This window comes from Eleutherodactylus coqui, chromosome 1 (assembly GCF_035609145.1).
Source record: "Eleutherodactylus coqui strain aEleCoq1 chromosome 1, aEleCoq1.hap1, whole genome shotgun sequence".
In the NCBI taxonomy this organism is placed as follows: Eukaryota; Metazoa; Chordata; class Amphibia; order Anura; family Eleutherodactylidae; genus Eleutherodactylus; species Eleutherodactylus coqui.
The window spans coordinates 312,623,576-312,646,342 of record NC_089837.1 but is presented as its reverse complement, the minus strand read 5'-3'; the positions used below and the strand labels follow the sequence as shown (position 1 = coordinate 312,646,342).

The following is a 22,767-nucleotide window of genomic DNA, read 5'->3' as shown; positions in this document are numbered from 1 at the left end:
AGTTACTTATTGGTACTGGAGCTGTTGTGGAATTGGTCAGCTCCCAGATGGGTCCTGAGGTACACGCAGACACATAAGTGGCCACAGGCTCAGTCTTGCATGGGTAAGAATAATCTATGAAACAAGGGAGTTGCTGTTCACATATTGGTTATTATGGTGACATAACACAGATATATATGGGGTCAATGGGTGTAGAAGAGAGAATACAGATCTGATTCACTAGATTTTATGAAAAACAAAACAAAAACAGTACTGTCTGCGAAAAACAGGGTAATAATTCTGAATTAAGCTACCTTTACACGGGGCGATTATCACTGGAAACCGCAAATTGTGGCGACAGACATCCCATGTACACGTGGCAACTGACAGGGCACTGTCACTTGTTGGAGTTTTAGCTCACCTAAAAACCAAGTGACTATCAGCCCGTGTGAACGACTGCCTACTGCACTGAATGGAGACAGGCAGCCAGAAGAGATCCGTAGCTTGCTCTGCCTCCATTTTCTGACTATCGCTCCTGAGTAGAGATGGGCGAGCATACTCGCTAAGGGCAATTACTCGATTGAGCATTGCCCTTAGCAAGTACCTGCCCACTCGGAAGAAAAGGGTTCCGGCGCAGGTGACAGGCGAGTTGCGGCAGTGAGCAGGGGAGAGCTAGGGGGGAGAGAGGGAGAGAGAGATCTCCGCTCGGTTTTTCCCCGCTCTCCCCCGCCGACACAGGTACTCGCTAAGGGCAATGCTCGCTCGAGTAATTGCCCTTAGAGAGTATGCTCGCTCATCTCTACTCCTGTGTGAAAGCACGGGAACAACAGTCTGTTGGACGATGGGTACATGCACTTGACAACTGACCCATGTGAAGGTAGCTTAAGACATTACTGTAAGATAAGGTCATGAACAGCTAAACATACCATAGCAATCTATAGGACAAACAGACTAGTGGGCCTCTAAAATCAATGTTCTTCTTAGTGGGGTAAAAGCAAATACAGGAGAATTTCACAACAAAGAAACAAAACAGAAATAAACAGAAAATACAACCTTATGTAATCAAGTAGCTTTGTCTAAGGTCTCTCACACAGGCGCTTGCAGAAATGCAGTGTTTTTTGCAGATTCATCCCGGTTTCAGCAGCGCTGCCCTCCGTCTGCCAGTGTTTTGCCAAGGATGTTGAAAAAGAAAAAAAATCAATACTCACCATTCAGGTGCCGTCGGGGTCCCTGACTGTGTTTTTCAGAGCATCGGGCTGGTTGCCGGGCACTTGTCAAGCCAGAAAAGCACCTACTGCTAGTGAAGAAGATTGAATTCCCGCCTTTCAGCAATAGATTGGCGCATCTCTTGCTGGAGGCAGGAAACTCGATCCTCTTCACTAGCAGTAGGTGCTTTTCTGGCTTGACAAGTGCCCGGCAACCAGCCCGATGCTCTGAAAAACACAGTCAGGGACCCCGACGGCACCTGAATGGTGAGTATTGATTTTTTTTCTCTCAGGCAGTATAGCTAGGGCGTTTAGCGCTGCCAAAAACGTGGTACCAAGTTGTACCGCGTTTTCAGCAGCGCTGAAACATCTGCCCATTTATTTCAATGGGCGACGCAGGGCCAAAACGGCCAAAGATAGAACATGCATCGCTGTTAAAGCTGTTAAAGTTGATGCTCGTTTGAGCAGCTCCATTGAAATGAATGGGAGCGCAGCACTGACAAAGCAGCACTAAACGCTGTACAAAAACGTCTGTGTGAGGGAGGCCTTAGAATTTCATGTGAAGTTCACTAGTAAGTCTCTCCAAGATGACATGGGCTATAAACAACTTTTGTTCAGGACTACCACTAGGTCAGTGCAGACATTGGTCCTTTGGTCACTCTTCTCCTGCAGGCAAGTTGTCCTCAATCCTTCGGATAAACTTCATTCGAATTTCTGTGACACTGTCGCCTTTCAGTGTGTCCTGAGCAAATTTAACATCAACTGCCATTTGTACCTGCAAGAGAGTTTCCATATATTAATGCATGCGCAAAGTGGGAGATTCATTAAGATCGGTATTTCAAATACTGGACTTAAAATGATTCCAGCCAGCCCTTGATGTACCTAATGGATGAAGATGCTCATAACTGTTCATACATAAGGGGCATCTTGGCTCTATTTTTAGTTGATAAACATCCCCCAAAGTACATAGTGATTGAAGAAAAAAAAGTGTTTAAGTAGGTTCTGCATGAACCATTATATACAGATTTTTTTAATACTTGTATTAAAAACAAACAAACAGAGGTTACATCCCTTCTGCACAGTTTGCTAATAACCCTTTACATGAAAAGATTTGCTTCAGACGAGCGCTAATTAACAACATCGATGATTGACAAAAGGCTTTTACATGGGCCGATACAGACAATGCATGACAAACAATTGTACCACAAAAAGAATCAATCGCAACTCTAGCTGCGAAAAAATCGTCTGAATTTCCTTCATCTCCCCTGTAGGGGAACCCCTCCAGCCATGCGGCTGGGAAACACCTTCATCTCTCTTTGCCTGCCGGCACGCATAGTCTCCCGTAGGAGTATGAATGCTTCTGCGCTTTGTGCACCAAAGATAGGTCAAGACCTATATTTTCACACAGCAGGGAATTTCAGTCGCTGACGTCCTATCTTTTTATGTGCAATTTACTTGTGCGACTAAACTTCCTTCATCTGAATGTTTCCATAGGAAACCATTGGTACTAATAGTCACATCTTTTTTTTTTGCTTTTTTTACAAATTCCCTCATGTGAATGAGCCCTAAGGCTGTATATAGTGGCTGCACTCAAATACAAGGGAGTGAGAGAGAGCAGACACTAATGCGTTATGAGACCTTTAGAATTGATAGAGGGACCGAATGATTAATAGAGATAGCCTCTTATCAAGCGTTTTAAGTTGCTCTTCTCAGTTTTGGAACATACAGGAAAAAAAAATACATGTATAAAATATTGAAATCAATTGCTAATAAACGTTTCACGTCATTTGTGGGTCTGCTGCTGTTTGAAGAGGGGCCACAGATGGGCACCTGCTGCTCGTTACTGTTATAGATCTGACAATTAACCCTTTTAGTGGCACACCTGGAAATTTTCCAGGACTAGCTCCACTGCCCATAGTTATATAGCCCTGAAGATTTCAGGGCTATGTTTCACTATTGGACCGTGCAGAATACAATGCCATAAGCTGTGGCATTGTGTTCTGCACACACACACTGCCTGCACAGTCCCACAGAGAACCAGTGCAGGACTTTAAAAAGAGAAACAGGAAGATATAACCGATTTGCCGGAAACTTCCCACTTTTTTTTTTTAACTCCTACACGGTTTACACCTTGCCACAGAGATTATCAGCTTGTCAGAAGCCCCATGGCAGGGAGAGCTGGTGATCAGCCGGACACCAGCTCTTACAGCGGAAAGAAACTACGATCTCCGTAGTTTAGCCCTTTACATAGCAGAGTATTAGAAGAATTGAAAAAAAAAGTATTATGCAAGTCCCCTAAAAACGGACAAAAATTTAAGAAAAAGTTAAAGCTAAAAAAATTATAAAATAAAAATGCCAAAACCCCACCTTTCATCCTTTACTTTGTAAAAATGTTAAAAAAATTAAAACAAAATTACCAGTGGTATCCCTGCGTTCGCAATGACCCAGAGAAGGAAGTTAGTACATTATTTAATCTGCAGGGTGCACGGCATGGGGAAAAAAAATTTAAACGTGGCAAAAATAGCTAATTAATATCTTAACATACAAAAAAAAAAAACTGAATAGAAAGTGATCAAAATGCTGCAAAAATCAACAAATGGTACTAATAAATATGTAGCGATAAAAAAATAAAATAATATATATATATTTTTTATTTTTTTATTTTTTTTTAAAGTGTGAAAAATTTGCAAAAAAAAAATGGAACCATTACAATTTGGTATTGGCATAATTATACTGGCCTGTAGAATTACAGATTTTGTTAAGCTTGCCCCTAGAAAAAAATGGAATAAAAAGCTCTCATATGGCCATGCCAATGGAAAAATGAAAAAGTTATGGCTCTTGGAACGCGACTGGAAAATTTGTTGAAATTAAATGATTGGCCCATTTAAAAAAACCTGCCCTGGTGGGTCTGACAGGGGGGTAAGAAACCCGCCACTGAAGAGGATGAACAGGTCATAGCAGGTCATATTATTTTTATTAAACTTACCTTCTGTATAGTGATAGTGTTCTCTGTTCACCGCATGTTGGTGGTATTTAAGCTAGCAATGTTACTTGGACATAAAATGTTTTGAAGTGTATGGTGATCGCACACTTATGTAGGCAACTGCACAGAGATATTATTTGCCATCATACTACTGTTTGATAATGCACCGTATAAGCCCGGCACTGTATAATAGCCGAGTTCCAGTGCCATCCCTAGCTGCAAAGAGCCTTACCATTTCCAGTGCTCCTCGCAAAACTCCACACAGCATATTGGAGTAGATAAGGTTGGAATGGTTATCAGGGAGCTCCACAAAGTCTACAAGAGGATTGTTCTCCAGGATGAGCGAGAACTCGTCGCCAGCAGGACTCCAGTTTGTGATAGTGGGTGTGATTCCCAGGTACATTTTAAATGCTACCTAATAAAACACAAGGAAGAAATTAAGTAACAATTTTACTCTATTTAATCCGCAGACCTTTTTTTAAAGTCAAAAATTCAATTTGTGTATTTACCACTATGGCTTGCTCAAGCACACCAAAAAAAAACAATGCTGGAAAAAATTATTTTCACCTCATCAGATTTCTTCTATTTTTGCTAACTGGTCACATTTAAATGTTTCAGATGATCCAACTCTGTGTTTCCCAAACTCCAGTCTTCACAACCTCCCAACGGGTCCTGGTTTGAGGATGTCCTGTAGTAAGAACACCTGTGGTAATGCCTGAGGCACTGACAATAATGGCATCACCCCTGTAATACTATGGAGATCCTGAAAACATGACCTATTGGGGAACACGAGGACTGGGGTTTGGGGAAAACCCTTCCAAGTAATCATAATACAAGATAAAGCCAACATGAGCAAGTACAAAAAAAATGGATTATACCTACCTGATAATCAGGTTTCCAGTAGTCTCCACGACAGCACCAATTGAGATTGCCTCCTCCTGATAGGACAGGAACAAACTGAGAGGTTAAAAGCTCCCCCCCTTCCCCACTTTCCTCAGTGGATTCTAACGAATTGCCGGGGTAGGAGCTCAACTTAAAATTATTATTTTTTTTTTTTTAAATAAAATTATATTATATATATATATATATATATATCTTTATATTATATAGTTTCTTTTCTATCAATTTAGGGAGGGAAGGTACGGGTGCTGTCGTGGAGACTACTGGAAACCTGATTATCAGGTAGGTATAATCCATTTTTTCCCCCAGTCGTCTCCACGACAGCACCAATTGAGACGTACCAACTAAAGTTTCCCTAGGGTGGGATTGCTGCCGAGAGGACTTTGCGGCCGAAGGCCCTGTCCTCGTCCTGCTGCACTTTTACCCTATAGTGTTTAACAAACATGTGGGGTTTCTTCCAGGCTGCGGCTTTGCATATCTGCTCGACCGAAGCTGAGCTATGTTCGGCCCATGAGGATGCTACTGCCCTTGTAGAATGGGCTTTAAGAGCTAAGGGGATTTCCTTCCCGAGGGCCTTATAGGACTCTGATGGCCAGGTGGATCCACCTGGCTATGGAGCTTTTTGCTGCTTTGCTCCCTTTATTTGGGCCACTGAACTGGATGAACAAGTTGTCGTCCCGCTTCCAGTGGCTTGTCGCCTCTATGTAGCCTAGGACTGCTCTCCTAACGTCCAGGCAGTTGAGGGTTTTTTCTTCCTCGGTTTTAGGTTTACTAAAATTTGAGGGGATTATTATGTCCTGGGACCTATGAAAATGTGATCCTACTTTTGGCATAAACGCCGGGTCCGTTTTAAGTACTAATTCGGTGGCCGAGATTTTCAGGAACGGGTGGCGAATGGACAAGGCCTACAGCTCGCTAGCCCGTCTTGCGGAGGTGATGGCTACTAAGAAAATGGTCTTAATAGTAAGCATTTTTATGGGTAGTGCTTCGATCGGCTCGAATGGTACCGTTGTCATGGCCCCTAGGGCCCAGTTAAGGTTCCAGTCTGGAAAAAGATTTATGGGCCCAGGCCGTAATCTAGTTGCTGCTGCTAGGAACCTGTTGACCCATCTGTTGTCTGAGAACTTTGTGTCACATATGGCGCTAAGGGCTGTGACCTGGAACTTCAGGGTGCTTGGAGGGAGGCCCGTCTCTAGGCCCCTCTGCAAGAACTCTAAGATTAGAGGGATGTCCGGGATAGAATCCCCGCGATCCCTTCCCTGTCTCCATGAGGAGACCCTTCTCCAACTTTCTGGTAGATAAGGTGGGTAGTCTTTTTTCTGCTGGACGTTAACATTTCTACTCCTCTCTCTGAGAATCCCTTCTCTTTTGGTGAGGATTCCTCAAGAGCCATGCTGTTAAGTGGAGCCTGTCTAGGCTCAGATGGCTCAGTGGGCCCTGCGATAGAAGACCTGTCCAGGTAGGGAAGATGACTGGGTCCTGGACGCTCAGTTGCTACAAGACCGAACCAGCTTCTTTTGGCCCAGAAGGGGGTCACCAGGATTAGTGTGCATACCTGGGTTCTGAAATATTGTAAGACTCTGGGGTTTAATGGTATAGGGGGGAAGGCGTACACCAGCCCTTCTCCCCAGTCTTGGCCTAGGGCGTCTACTGCTGTCGGACGATCTCCTGGCCGGAGGGAGAAGAAATTGCTTACTTTGGCATTTTTCCCTGGTTGCGAACAGGTCCAATTGTGGGGTCCCCCACTGATTGATCAGGATTCTGAATGCTTTCAGGGAGAGAGACCATTCTCCTGGGTCTATTTGCCTCCTGCTGAGAAAGGCCGCTTTTGGTTTAGCGTCCCCTTCAAGTGGGTTGCCGTGATCGCCCTGTGATTTGAGGACTGTTCTTTTGTTCTTTGAGGTCATGGGCCCTGAAAGAACTGGTTCCCCACGTGCGCTCCCCATCCCCAGGTGCTTGCATCCGTTGTGATGCGAGTGTCTGGGTTTTATAGCCAATGAACCCCTCTCCGCGGGTTCTCTGGGGATGCCCACCAACGCAGGCATGTTTTCGCCGCGCTTGGAATGTACATTCTTGTCCCTAGAGAGGACCGCTTTTTGTCCCACGTGGATAGGACTGAGGCTTGCAGGGCTCTGGTGTCAGCCTGGGCCCATGCCACTCCTGGAATGCCTGAAATCAAGCTTCCCAGGAGAGACCTGGCTTCCCGAATTGTGCATAATGGTCTCCGTAAAAAGGTTTTGACTAGCAGTCGGATTTTTGTATTCTCTCCTCGGTTAGGCAGGAGCCTTGCGATTCTGAGTCGAGCGTTATACCCAGAAACGTTTTCTGTTTGTCGGGATCTAGGCTGGATTTTTCCCAGTTTATGATCCGTCCCAAGGATTGGGGAAGTTCTAGCACTATCCTCAGGTGTTTTCGTTAGGAGTTCTCTGGACTCTGCTATTATTTGGACCGACTTCTTCCTCAGGTAGGCGGCTACCTCCGCCATAATTTTGGTGAAGATTCTGGGTGCTGAGGAGATCCCGAAGGGCAGGCATCTGCATTGATGGTGCTCTATTCCTTTGCCCATATCCACTGCGAGCCTTAGGTATTTCCGGGACCCCTCGTGGATCGGTACGTGGAAATAAGCATCCTTTAAATCGATGGATGCCCTGTAGGCTCCTTTGGGAATCAACTTTATCGTTGAGGAGATGGACATCATCTTGAATTTTCTGTATCTGATGCAGATGTTCAGAGGTTTCAGGTTCACTATCATCCGCTGTTTCCCACAGGGTTTCCTTGCTAGGAAGAGCCTGGAATAATGGCCCTGGGTCTCCTCGTTTTGCGGTACGGGGGATATTGCATTTAGTTGTTGCAGGTCCCCAACGGTTTGCCTTAGTAGGTGTAACTGTTTGGAGCCTCCCGTGATAATGAATTTTCTTCTGGGGAGGGACACCAGTTCTATCCGGTATTCCTGCAGTAAGATCTTTGGGATCCATGGGCCTTCGGAAATCGTGGCCCCTTGATCCACAAAGCCCTCCAGCCTTGCCCCTACGGGGATGGCGTCAGGGTCTCTGATTTGGCTCCCCCTGGTGGGGGTAAAAGAGGATATTCCTTCCTCTGCCCCCCTTGGGGTAACTCCAGCGGCCTGTCTTGCCCCTGCCTCGGTAGGTCTCTGGCTGTTGCCTTGGGGCCCGGAAGAAGGTCTTCCCTCTCTGTGGCTTTTCTTCCGGGGTTTTTGGGGCGCATAGCTTATTTTTGACCACGATTTCAGCCATAACACTCTTCTGGCTGAGTTAGACCGGGCTGTAGCTGTCGCCGAGAGTTTGACAGTTTCGGCCGCGGCGTCCGCTAGGAAATTTGTTGCCATACGCAGGATCGGAAGGGAATTTAGGATCTGTTCCCTCGGCGTCTTATTGGTTAGGTGTAGCTGTTCTAGCCGTACCCCCAGAGTTCGCGCCACACAAGTGGCTGCGATCCCTGGCCTAAGTCTGTTTGCCGCTGCCTCCCATGATTTCTTTAGAAGGCCCTCAGCTTTGCGATCCATGGGATCTTTTAACTGTGCGGCGTCCTCCACTCTTTTTGGATTATTTTGGTGATATTCTCGTGGGCAGGGAAGGTATGCTTGCGCCTCTCCCCTAGTCCCCCAAATATCTCATCTTGTGGGGTACGTGGTTCTCTGGGCTCTTCCATTTTTAGTGTAGCCCTGACTGACTTAATCAATTCCATTAAGTCGTCCTGATGGAATAAGTATTTTTTGTAGTCCTCCTAATCTGAGGACTCCTCGGCCGCCTGTTCCTCTTGCTCCGACCGATGGAACTCTCTGAGTCGGAAGGCTCGTCAGGAACATACGCCCTTTTCTGGCGTTTCGCTGGCAGCGCCAGCTGTGACGTTAGGGCTGATCTACCTCTTATTTCACCAGCTTCCTAACGTCCTCCTGATTCCTCTTTAACTAGCCTAGCTACGCATGCCTTGCATAGAGGCCTCTGGTACGTAGCTGGCAGTTTTATCCCGCAATCCGCGCATTTTCTGAGTTTTGTTCTGGGGGTGATGTCTTTTTATATCCCCCTGACAAATAAAGCATTTTTTGTGGGTAAATATGCAATTTTCCATACACAATACACTGGATATTTGCATTGTATTTTTGCGGGTACATATGCAATTTTCCATACACAATACACTGGATATTGCATTGTATTTTTGCGGGTACATATGCAATTTTCCATACACAATACACTGGATATTTGCATTGTATTTTTTGCGGGTAAATATGCAATTTTCCATACACAATACACTGGATAATTGCATTGTATTTTTTGCCGCACTGGCTACTTACGGCCGCTGAGGCTGAGGTTTCAGCTGTCTCTGGGGCTGGAGCACTCATTACTATACCGCTGCTGCAGACACCCTGCGACCTGTAGTGCTGGTTTGTTCTGGCTTCTCTCAGGTCCCTATTTTTAAAAAAAAATTTTCGCGCTCCTGCGCTAAGCCCCGCCCCCTCCGCTCCTGATGCAGATGCGATGACGTCATCGCGCTGGACACGTGACACGGCGCCCCGCCCCCCGCCGTCGGAGGGCTTCCTGGAGCGCCGCGCTGTAACTTCTGCAGGGAGGACGAGGGGGACTGAGGCTCCCGCTTTATACCCCCCATGGGCCGCCGCGGGAGGAACCTGGCCCGGGGGTTACCACCCCATGTGGCGTCCCGGGAGTCGTCTGGCTGGGAAGGGAGGACAGGGTGAGCCACTGCCTTCCGATCCGCCTGTAAGTAATCCTGGCTGGCTTCTCCACCAGCTCCTCTCAGAGATCCTGCCTCCTGGCAGGACAGGAAGACACTGAGGAAAGTGGGGAAGGGGGGGAGCTTTTAACCTCTCAGTTTGTTCCTGTCCTATCAGGAGGAGGCAATCTCAATTGGTGCTGTCGTGGAGACGACTGGGGGAAATTCAGCTTTTACCCCCTAAAGTGACTGCCAATATGCATTTTTTACTGACCTCACTAATGGGCTTTAAACATTGCACATACATCTTTTTAAGGCAGTGGGTTGGCTAGCTACTGACGGCCAGGCTCTTGCTCTAACAACCAGTAGCAGAAAAACCCTCAGATCTTGGCAGTTTATACCCTTACACACCACAATCAATGAAAGGGAGATGGGGTACCTTCTGTTACCCATCAGCACCCCACAATCCAATTGCAAATGGGTTACCATAGGATCTGGAAGCCTGACAAAGGCCTCCATGTCTGCCATGTAACTCAGTCTATTAGAATCCACCTCCTACGGAGTCTAATAGGCTGTTGTAATAGGCTTAGTAGAATGCACTACATAAATACAGTGTAGGCTTCTAGCGATTGAACAATCACATTTTCAAGTCCCCTCCAGGGATTAAAAAAAAAAAAATAGTGTAAAAAAAAAAAAAATAATTCAATAAAATTAAACATTAAAAAAACAAAAAACTTAATCCTGTTTAGGATAAAATAAAATGCATTTTTCCCCACAAAAAAATGTAAGCAGCAACACATAATAGGCATTACTGCATTCATAAAGGCACAGACAATGAAAATATTTTGTTATTTATCTCACAAGGCGAACGTCGTAAAAATAATTTAGAAACTTGCTTTTATTTTGCTCGCCTCCCAAATAAGATGAACAAATAAAAAGCAATCCAAAAGTCATCTGTATTTCAAATTGGTAGCAATGAATACTGCAAATCCTGCAAAAGACAAGACCTCATGGAGGTTATCGGTCGTAGAATGCAGAGATGCAGACTCAATTGTTTTTCTTTAATAATGGGTCTTTATTATGCAAAAAAATAACCCCCCCCCCCCCCAAAAAAAAAATATATAAACTTGGTATTGCAGTAATCGTGCTGATCCACATAAATTATGCTTTTAGTTTTACTGAATGGTGAACACTATAAAAATAAAAGCCAAAAACAATGGTGGAATTTCTACACGTTTTTTCCCGTCTCCCCACCATAAAATGTAATAAAAGTTACATATACAAGCCTCTAAGTACCCCAGATTGAGGCCATTAAAAAAAATACATGTTAGGGCTCTTGCAAAGCAATGATGAAAAACACTCAGTCCTTTAACCCCTTAGAGAGCAGCCTATTTTGTGCTTTAACATTCATTCTATTTATTGAATGCTTTATCACCCTTGTGAAAAAGTAATTGACCTTCATAAAGCTAATAACCAATTGTGCTAACCTGGGCTGTAACCGCTGCAATCAGACATTCCTGATGACTTGCAAGGAGTCTTTTAAAACATGTGGAGGAATTTTGATACACTTTTTTGCAGACTTGTTTTTATTTGGCTACATTGGAGGATTTTGATCATTAAAGGGGTTGTCCCGCGGCAGCAAGTGGGTCTATACATTTCTGTATGGCCATATTAATGCACTTTGTAATGTACATTGTGCATTAATTATGAGCCATACAGAAGTTATAAGAAGTTTTTCACTTACCTGCTCCGTTGCTAGCGTCCTCGTTTCCATGGAGCCGACTAATTTTCGCCGTCTAATGGCCAAATTAGCCGCACTTGCGCAGTCCGGGTCTTCTTCTTTCCTCAATGGGGCCGCTCGTGCTGGATGCCGGCTCCTTGTAGCTCCGCCCCGTCACGTGCCGATTCCAGCCAATCAGGAGGCTGGAATCGGCAATGGACCGCACAGAAGCCCTGCGGTCCACCGAGGATGAAGATCCCGGCGGCCATCTTCAGCAGGTAAGTAAGAAGTCACCGGAGCGCGGGGATTCAGGTAAGCACTCTCCGGTGTTCTTTTTTAACCCCTGCATCGGGGTTGTCTCGCGCGCGAACGGGGGGGGTTGAAAAAAAAACAAAACCCGTTTCGGCGCGGGACAACCCCTTTAACTGCCTGTTTAGGATCTTGTCACAGCAAACCAAAGGGATTCAAGTGAGGACTTTGACTTGGCCACTCCAAAACCTTGATTTTGTTTCTTTTCAGCCATTCAGAATGAGACGTGTGGAATTCAGAGGCCAAGTCAACAACTTGAACTCTGTCATGTTTCACAAACCATTCCTGAGCAGGTTTTGCAGTGTGCAAGAGCCTATTAGTTTGCTCAGAGAGGTCTCTGCTATAAGGGAATACTGTTACTATGACAGGTAGGTGGTACCTGTCAAATGTTCTGCAGGGACATTGTGTGTCCTACGATATCACTCATCGCCCAGATCATCACAATGCTTCTGTCAGCTTGCTGTCTTCCCACAGGGCAATTTGGTGTCACACCCCCAGATGGCCACGTGATGCAAAATAAAATAAGATTCCTCAGACCAGGCAATCTTCTTCTACTGCTCTGTGGTTTAGTTCTGTTACTTGTGCCCATTGTAGGCACTTTCTGCACTATATGTATGCACACACATATACAGCGTTTCCCCAAAAATAAGCCCTACCCGGGGGTGGGGGACGGGGCTTTCCTTAAAATATAAGCAGTCCTCCCCCAAAAATAAGCCTTAGCTACACTACATAAAGATAAAACAAACAGCAATACTCACCTAGCCGGCGGCATCTGAGTCCCTCGCGCTGGTCTCTGGCGCTGAAGCAGGCTGCTGTGTCCTCAGGTTGACATAGCACTCTCTTTCTGGTGATGGGGCTTTGAATACCCCGCCTCGAGGAAGTGAGCGCTATGACTGGATAGAGCACCAGTCATTTAGAGCCGGAACTCAATCATTCACAGCCATTCAGTGAATGACATCACTGAATGGCTGTGATTGGTTCATCATGCGTCGGCTCCGATTAGCTAAGCCAGAGGTACTTGTGATCCAATCATAGTGCTCGCTTCCTGGAGGCGGGGTATTCAAAACCCCAATCAGCAGAAAGAGAGTGCTATGTCAACCTGAGGACATGGCAGCCTGTCGCAGCACCGGAGACGACCGCGAGGGCCAGGTAGAGTATAAGCCCCCCACCCCCCGAAAATCAGACATAAATTAATATAAGACAGTGTCTTATTTTCGGGGAAGCACGGTATATACACAGTTCACTGAGAATACTCTTCAGATAACAACAAGTAGATACACTTTAATTTTAGTAAAAGAAAAACAAAGCGTTGGCTATAAGTATCTAGTTTGCCGGATCAATATGCACAATGCAGCAGCAGTGTAAATAAATATTCTGATCCCGAGAAAGCTGCCAAAGGCTCTGGCAGAAAAATCCACAGTGCATGATGGGAAACAGGCTGAGCCCCTGCTGGTCTGGCGAGAAACGATGGCACGTGCAAAGGAATACGTCATGAAGTCATTGGAGGAGACAGAAGAGGGAGCCTTGGAGGACACGTGTGCTAAACAGACTACTACGCAAACAACTTTCACGAGAAACCCAAGAGGCATCAGCACATGGAAAAATAATTACTCCAGGTCTATGTACGGCATTTCTTATTACAGGTCGGAGATGGGAGTCCCCGTGTGTGAATCTCCGCTTCTTCTGGAGCAATGATTCATGCAGTCACATGCAGCAAAGCAGTTAGAGTCTATAAAAGTAGATATAATTTACTAGTAGGCTTATTTTCACTCTGTTCTGCTCAATTCAAACACGTGTGTCTATAAAGTGTGCCACTGTGCGTCGCTGCCAAATTCATTACACAGTTATTACTGCAGCAGTCGGCTTGTTTGACCTACACAAGCAAAATGAAATTTCCAACAGCTATGAATAAGATCCCTCTTCTGGAATATGAAGACTATGAAACATTAGTAGCGGGGTCATGATACCACATTATAGCATCTTACCTTAGCAATAACATCAGCCGTTTCTCGAAAATCATGGCACCGTCCAACATTAGACCGAGCCAGAAAATCTTCAATCAGCCTCACACCTATGTTGTATCCCCTGAGACAGAAAGAAAGCAAAGGAATACTGTGAGATGTAAGAACACGATTAGGCTGCAAAAGCAAATATTTCCAACACGACACAATTTATAGTAGTCACAGTTAATTTTCTGATACAGCGTTCCAAATCTTCTGCAGTGGCACAGGCTGACTACCTGCTGCCACCACTAGAGGGAGCATGGGAGCTTACTGCATACTGTGTCATTGTCCAATAAGTATAAGTAGGGTTTGCTTCTCGGCATCCCTGTTGATCAGCTGTTTGAAGGGGCTACAGTGTCCCACTTTCATGGTTTATCGGGCACACCTTTGTATTTTTAGTAGTGGCTGTACCTGGTATTACAACTCATTATAGCCGGTTTAATCCAATGAATGGTTAAGAGATGTAATACCAGACACAGCCGCTACTAAGTATGGAGCTGTGTCTTTTCCAGTTAGGTGGAAACAGGATGAACTGGATGGAAATGGTCTTCTTTCAGCCTAACATACTATGCTATGCACAGCATCTCTTGCTCTGGAGCATCTGTCCTATATTTCACATACAACTCATTGAATTGAATGGGCACTGCATCTACTGTTGAGTCACTGCTGTAGGTTTCCCTACAGATAACAGCCGATTTGCTGGGGATTATTTTGTAATTCAATCACCATTATGTGGGGACTGTACAAAACGGACAACACCTTTAAGGTAACAACATTTTTTGTTTTTGCCTCACTGCCTTCTGCTTATTTTGACTGCAGCATCTAAGGCATTAGACAGCCATAATTCTAGATGGTTTTTGGTTTTTCAATCATGTATGGCCTCTTGCAAAAATGGGAACTGGAATGCGATTGGTTGCTTTAGGGTGAATGCAGATGGCCGGATCGGATCCCGCTGCAAGAATTACCACAGCGGAATGCGGCCCGTGTTCCTGCAGTGACCCACGGCTTATCTCCTCCAGTGTCTTCGCTCTGCTCTGCGAATTACCGGCTGGTGCACAGTCGCACATGCGCAGAGCAGAGCTGGCTCATCAGCGGTGACGTTTTTGTGCGGGCCTCTGCGAGACTCACATAGAAACAGGACATGCCCCAATTTGTTAACCGCGCGTGTTTTCACACGGTCAAATTGTGGCTGTCTCCATAGGATTGCATAAACCAATGCAATCCTATGGCAGCAGGCACAGCCTGAAATTCTGCGGGAAATCTCGCGGTTGAACTTCCGCCCATGTGCATTCACCCTTAATGTTCCTCTGCACCTCCCTAATTCTGTTTAACAAGAAATCACATTTCACATAAACATGGGTGACAAGCAGCTAGGATGTAGACACATTTGTACTACTAGGTTTTGACCTTGTGATACATCTCTACTGTTCTGCAAATGATTTTCATCATTCGCCTTAACTGACTATTATTCCTGCAGAGGGATTTATATGAGAACCTAAACCTGTTCTCTGGATTAACCGGAATGTCATTAGTGGAAAAAAAATGAAACCTTCCTGCTATGAGCTTTGGATTCTGGCAGTTTATAGGCATAGCTGTATACACCAGAAGAACAGCATTTTCCGATGCCTTGGATTTTAGTTCTAAGTCATAGTTTGGGTGGAAAGACCACACCAAGAAGTAGACCAGGTGGGTTCACGGAGCGGCCAGCAGGGGGCGGGGCAGTGCAGGAGATTTCTCTTCTCTCGCTCCCCCGCCCTTCTCCATTCATATAACACAGCGGCCGTTCACTACTAAACGGACGCTATTTAAACTGAACGATGAGCTTCATCGCTGATCTTTCATGCAGCATAAACGATCAGTGATGAAGCTCATCGCTCATCATACAGTTTAAACAGCGGCTGTTCAGTAGTGAACGGCGGCTGGGTTATGTGAATGGAGAGGGACGGGGGGAGCGAGAGGAGAGAAATCTTCTGCACTGCCTCACCCCCCTGCTAGCCGCTCTGTGACCCAGACAGCTCTGCAAGCTCTCGTGCAGGAGCACGGCAGTGTGGGGATACAGGGACGAGTGTCAGGCATTGCTTGCCCAACACTCATTCTGTGTGAATGGGCCTTTGGAGTGGTGCATGATGATACAAGAACACCGAATACACAAACAGCAGTGCTAATTGCTCCAGGTAACTGGAGCTCAAGGAGCACCAATTGGCTTGCAAATACTTTGATCACCACCTGTTCTTAGCAAAAAAGTCTGCCAGTATAAAAGACCTTCACTTAATCTATTTTACCAGTCAATACATTTTGCCTTTAACCCCGTAAAGACGAGGCTCTCCCCCCCCCCCCCCCCCCCCCAAAAAAAATCATAACTCTTTTGTAACCATCAACGTAGCTCTCTTAGGGCTTGTTTTTGTGGGATGAGTTGTATATTTTCAAATGTTACTATTTAATGCACCATATGGCGACCAAATAACCATGTATAAGTACATGAGGGGACAACACATGGATCTCTCCCGCGATCTGTTTACACCCAGGACCACGACGGTAACAAGAGGACATCCGCTACGATTAGAGGAAAGTAGGTTTCATCACCAACACAGAAAGGGGTTCTTTACTGTAAGAGCAGTTAGACTGTGGAACTCTCTACCGGAGGAAGTGGTGATGGCAAAGTCCATAGAGGAGTTTAAAAGGGGACTTGATGTCTTTCTGGAGAAGGATATTACAGGATATAAATTTTAGGTTAAGTGTCAATCCTGGTATATAGGCAGGTAGGAACTATTAGGGGTTGATCCAGGGAACAGTCTGATTGCCATTAGGGAGTCGGGAAGGAATTTTTTCCCCAAAAGGGCTAATTGACTTCTGGCCTTGGGGTTTTTTGCCTTCCTCTGGATCAACACAGTAGGATAGACAGGCTGGACTAGATGGACAATGTCTTCATTCGGCCTTACATACTATGTTACTATGTTACTATATAGTAGTGAAAAGGATTAAAAGAACCCCCCCACACACACACACACACACACACACACAAAATTCTATCATCTTTGAGGGGATCTGGTTTCTACAGCACACATGCTGCAGCAAAAAATGGTAACTCTATTCTATGGGTCAGTACGATTATTACGATAATTTGTATAGTTTTTTTTTTTTTTTGCTGTCTTTTAAAGATATAAAATCTCTTTGGAAAAAATATACAATTATTTTCTGCCTCCACCTTCTGGCTGCTATAACTTTTTTGCAGGACGTCTACAGTTTCTATTGGCACCATTTTGGAGTACGCATGACTAATATTTTTTCTTGGAGACGATGTGACATTCTGGCATTTTTTTTTAATTCTGACGACGGTCACTGTGCAGGGTAAATAATGGCATTACTTTGATAGTCGGACTTTTATGTACGCACTTTTATGTACGCAGCAATACCATTTTTTTTTTAATTCAGATTTTATTATAAATACTGATTTTTACATTTTTTTTTTATTTGCTTTTTGGTTTGATCACTCCTGAAGTATGATGTAACATCATACTATTAAATTATACCCTGATCTAACAGGCAATCTATAAAAGCTACGTCACTGCAATGGCAGTCCTGGGGGCGTTCAGAAGGCCCCTGGCTGCCATGGCAACTAAACAGCACCCTGTGATCTCATCGCAAGGAGACGGCCGGGACATCAATCGGGCCATTTAAATGCCACTGTCACAATTGAAAGCGGCATTTAAAGGGTTAAAAGCTGCGATCAGTGGAGATGCTAATCGGAGCTGTTGTGGGTGGGTGTTGGCTGTAAGAAACAGCCGGCACCAGCATTGTATGGAGCAGGATCGACCCCTGATCCTCTCCATACAAAACCCCGAACTTCCATGATGTAAATGTACGTCCTGGAGCATTAAGGGGTTAATAGTTTCCTTTGACCACACGTCCAGGCCAGAGAATGAATACTTTTTCAGAAAGCAAATTATGTTTTAAAATTTGAACATTACACAGACTTACCAGAGTTACTTACATTTTCTCTAACTGTTTATTGACATCCTCATCATTTTCATAGTCTTTGCATAGCTGTGCAACGAGGGAGCCGTAGGTCAAATTGAAGAGCTCCGAGTTCTAGTGGGGATACAACAGACATCCTGATCAGCAGATCAAGGTTTTCAATTTAGCCCCCTCACATGCACTCACCATTAGGAGGTTTCAAAGGTTAGAAAAAAGTCAGTACACATGCAAATAAATAAAGAGATGCAAGGAAATATGAATACACAGCCAAGAGTGAATGGAACCAAGGGTATAAAACTACTCAAAATAGAACTAAGGGGGGTGTTTAGATGTAAAAAGGGTTATCCAGGTTTTAAAAATTGATGCCCTATCCTAACAATGGCCAACAATTTTAGTTTGGTGGTGGTCCGACTCTCGGCATCATCATGGATCGGCTGTATTTGTTTTAGCAATGTGTGCACTAGGAACTGTCTCATTGTCTCATTCAAGAATTAAAGGGGTTGTGTCAAAAATAGCAAATGGCTCTCTGATCAGTGGAGGTCCAACTGTTGGGATTCCAGCATTCCTGAGAATGGATGCGACAGTTGCCAAACTCTGCAATCTTTGGCATGACCACTGCTCCATTCATGCAGAGACCATTGGGACCCGCATTCTTAGGATCAGAGGGAGTTCCAGAAGTCAAACCCTTACCCATCAGAAAGTTATCTCCTATCTTGGCACAACGCTTTGAACTCTTTTATAGTTTGACAAGCAGTTCATAGACTGTAGCCTGGATGACTGCAGCCTGCGCAATATGACCTCCATAAAGATATGGTTTTATGGGGTCAGATCCCTGACCGCAACCCAATCCAACACGTTTGGGATGAATTGTAACACTGATTGCTAGCCAGACCGTCTTATCCAATATCAGTGGTGGTGATTTTGCAAATGGTCTTTTGGATGAATGGGAATCAATTCCCATAGACTCTCCAAAATCTTTGGATAAACATTCCTTGAAAAGTAAAGCAAAAAAAAAAAAAAAAGAGGACCCAAGACCCATGGTATTGAAATGGGGTGCCCAAAAAGGTGATACAGGTGTGAGGGGCAGGTGCCACATATTTCTGACAGTACCATGTATATTGGCTGGAATTTACATATATCTACCAATCTATAGCTTTGCGTCTAGAAGAATTTGGACAGTGACACGCTTCATGATTTTGCCTCTATACACCACCAAAATGGATTTAAAACAAAGCCATCAAGATGTGACTGAAGTGTAGACCTTCTACTAGAATCTAAAAAGTTAAAAATTAAGTGTTGCATTAAAAGAGGTTGTCCAGCTGTAAACTACTGATGACCTGTCCTAGGATAGGTTATCAGTAGTGTCCAGTCGTTTTCTGCCGGATGCAGAGAGATCCAATCCAGCTGCATTTGCCTGGTTTAGTTCTGTGCTACATGCAAAGGTCATTTCGATGAGAACTTTGCATGCAATATCAAGCCAAACCAATGCAGCTGTCTGAATCTGTAAGAATACAAGTGCAATTCGTAGTATGGCCCTGTGCAGTGCTTCTAGCTGGGGGTCCTGAGTAGAAGACCCCCACCAATCTAGAATCAATGGGCTGTCCTGAGGATGTCATCAATGGCTTGCAGCTGGACAACCCCTTTTATCATTCAGCCACAGCAGCTATTTTTCACATAATTCTTTGACTTTTACAAGCACAGAAGAACATAAAATAATTAGAAATATGAGGATTATTCTTGAATGCAAACACTTCGCTGTCAGTTACACATGGACCACTAAATGCAGAGTTTCCCCCCTTGCCAGGCCTTCAATAGTTGCTCGTTTGTGGGACTTTCTGCTTTCAGCAAGTGAGAAGCATGTTCAATCAGGCAGAGGGCAGATGATGGGCACAACCGTTTACCATGTATCAGTCTTCAGTCCTTGCAATAGCTATATCATGCCTACATTTGGATCACTGGTCCTATTCGGTGTATTGTGTCACGAACAGTGAATGTTAATGTTGGCTATGGAGACTTCAATGTCCCATGCATCGCTACATATTATTTCTTTCATCCATCACTGGTATACTATGTTGATGGAGCCTACTGGGTCCATGGAGGTTTTGTCCATTATCTGACACACCTCTGGGCTCCCACCCACTTGCGTTTTTTTTTAATGCTGCGATGTCGCAGCGTTTTTTTAAACACGAATGTCAATGGGACTTTCTAATGTTAAAAAACGCATTGCACAAAAATCGCAAAGTGCAAACTTGCAATGTGTTTTTAACATTTGGAAAGTCCCATTGATAAAACGCAGCGATATCGGAGGGTTTAAAAAACGCTAGTGGGTAGAAGACCTTACGTTGCGATTTGTAGGTCTAACATTTTAGATAGTTGCCTTTCTGAAGGCTCCCTGATGAACTAGTACACCCACATGAGAAACACATTGGAACCCTACAGTAACATTTGGCTACTTTTAATACGTTTGACATGTCATTTATTTCCCATGATGTGGTCACACTATTTTGTGATAGTGTTCACTGTCAATTTTCCATTTGGTTACTACACACAGATCATTGGACTACTTTTTCATATATAATTTACTTCCTTAATTTCTTCCCTTAATAGACCACTTTATTTCTCATCTCTCATTAAGGCCTCATGTCCACCTGCAGCGGAATCCCATCGTGCCTGCGGACATGGGGAGAAAAAAAACAAACATTTTCTTTCCAGTCCAGCTCCAACATGGATCTCCTCTGTGCTGGATCGATCTTCTTCCTTCAGCACGGCAGATGTGTCTGGACATACCAGACGCATGCGCAGTGCAATTTTTTTTTAATCTTTTGCTTTCCCACGGCACATCCACAATGACAGCTGCGGCTGTGCTGCGGATCAGACAGTTTTCGTTGACATCAATGGAAGCCGTCCCTGCGCGATCCGCAGAAAAATGGAGCATGCTGCGATTTCTTCCCGTGCGTGCGATCCGCATGCTTAAAATTGCCTTGCGGACGGTAATGCATCCCTATGGGTGGCAAAAGGTGCAGATCTCACACGCAGGAGACACGCGCAGATTTTAGAATTAAAATTGGCCCGTGGACATTGGGCCCAATTTGTCTGAAGGATACTAGATTAACAGTAGGACCTACTGTGCACAGATTGGTGATCAGGTTGTCCTATCTTCTGGATAGGGCATCAATATCCGATTGGTGAAAATTCACGGCCAGGGATCTATGCTGATCAGCTGGTTGAAGTTGCTGTGGCTTCTTCAACATTTACATGAGAGTACAATCTACGCGTAAGGTGCTTTTAAACTGAACAATATTCCTCAAACGAGCAAAAGTGAGTGGCAATCGTTCCGTATTTACATTCATAATGGAGTCTCTTGCCTGTAGACTTTCATAACGATGTGTGCACATCCTTAACAATGTTCTTGACTTGACTAGATGATGTGAAGAGGTTTTTCTTTACCAAGGAAACCAATTGTCACTTTACTTACCCATCATAATCTTCCGGGCCATTTCTCGTCGGTGAGATCACTACTGCTTTGCTCCTTTTTAATGGTGTACCTAATTGAGGATTTGGTCACTTCTAAAGTCTGTTATCTCTCTGATAGATTTCATATTTCTAGCCTACTGATGTCCTCGTTCACTTCCATTGACAACTCTTTGGATCACAAATTGAGAGTTTACATGAATAGCTTTAAATTAAAAAAAGTCTTTGTAAGACTTTTTATCCCCTTAGGCAAAAAAAAGGGACACAGCCATATTATGAATTGCGATTGAGAAACTCGATCACAACTCGCATTAGGCAGCACATAGATTATACACATTGTATACATGATCTACATGAATATGTAATCAACCCATGTGAAAACCCATGCTCGTGAATAGCCTCATAGGCTATTAAGTGGCTTTGTGCTGCCCATGGTATACACAGACAGCCCCAAAATACAGCCTTGTGCCTTTGGCCTAAGGTTGGCGCTACCTGGAAACTTTTGTAATGCAACTCACACTATCCCCCTTGACTGCAGCTGTAGATTAATGGTTAAAATAGAAAAGTCATGCTATAAAAAGTCCCACATGAAGTCCCAGCCTTGGGCCTTGTTCAGACTGCATTTCAGGCTCCATACCAGGATGTTGGAGTCCCTGAAAACAGAAATCAGACAAAATTCTGTGATAAAAGCATAGGCTTCAGATGAAGATCTCATTTCCAGCAATAGTGCCAAACAGAGCAGCCAGATGGAGCCCCGAAACAGAACCTGTATCATGGTCTGAGTGCAATTTGACATGAAAAGGTCATGGACCATAAAACTACTCATCAGTCAATTGTACAATTACTTCTGAGCCTGTGAAAGTGGAAGCACTCCATAAACAGCTGTCATTTCTTTATTGTTAACTAGAATTGAATAATCGAGTTGGGACCCATTAACTTTTCCTATTTATGACATAAATCAATGCTCGTGGCAAATTTCATGTTTCTACGACATCGGGAAGTGAGAGAATTAGATTCCGTACATAAAATTTGGACGCTAGTTCTTTTGCGCTAGAATTGAATAATTGAGTTGGGACCCAATTACTTTTCCTTTTTTGGACATAATCTATGCTTGTGCCAAATTTAAGGTTTCTACGACATTGGGAAGTTGGAGAATTAGAGATGAAAGTCTGAACTTCAACAACATATGGATGGTTTTACTATCTCTGAAACCCCATTCCAATGGGCTGCAAATGCGAAAGTAAAGCACTGACCAATTATACGGCCATTTCAAAAAATGCCACGTTTTCTGGAAAAGCTGTTTAGACATTTACAGCTCGTTGCTAGGGGAACAGACCACCTCCGTTAGGCCGCTACTTGCGCACTTCTAACTCCGTGTATAACGATGTGCTGGGTGGCTGGGGTCTCTGGAGCGCATGTACAATAGCTCTAAGCCCGCCCACCACCTACCGCTGCTCTTGGCTGTTGCTTCGCATAGAAGGCCTTCAGAGCAGCGTGAACAAGTCCTCGCCATAACTTTTTTATTCTACATGT

At 44.4% G+C, this 22,767-nt stretch overlaps 1 protein-coding gene across 1 annotated transcript in view; it reads right to left on the bottom strand.

The window, feature by feature from the left end:
• Positions 1-1,384: 1,384 nt before the first annotated feature.
• TRAPPC3 (trafficking protein particle complex subunit 3) overlaps positions 1,385-22,767 on the bottom strand; it is a 30,566-nt gene continuing 9,183 nt past the window's right edge. Inside the window, exons 2-5 of the mRNA XM_066574978.1 lie at positions 17,780-17,877; positions 13,771-13,870; positions 4,400-4,582; positions 1,385-1,959 (exon numbers count right to left, since the gene is read on the bottom strand). Coding sequence (XP_066431075.1) covers positions 1,840-1,959; positions 4,400-4,582; positions 13,771-13,870; positions 17,780-17,877 — 501 coding nt within the window. The 3' untranslated portion in view covers positions 1,385-1,839. The remainder of the gene's footprint in view (positions 1,960-4,399; positions 4,583-13,770; positions 13,871-17,779; positions 17,878-22,767) is intronic.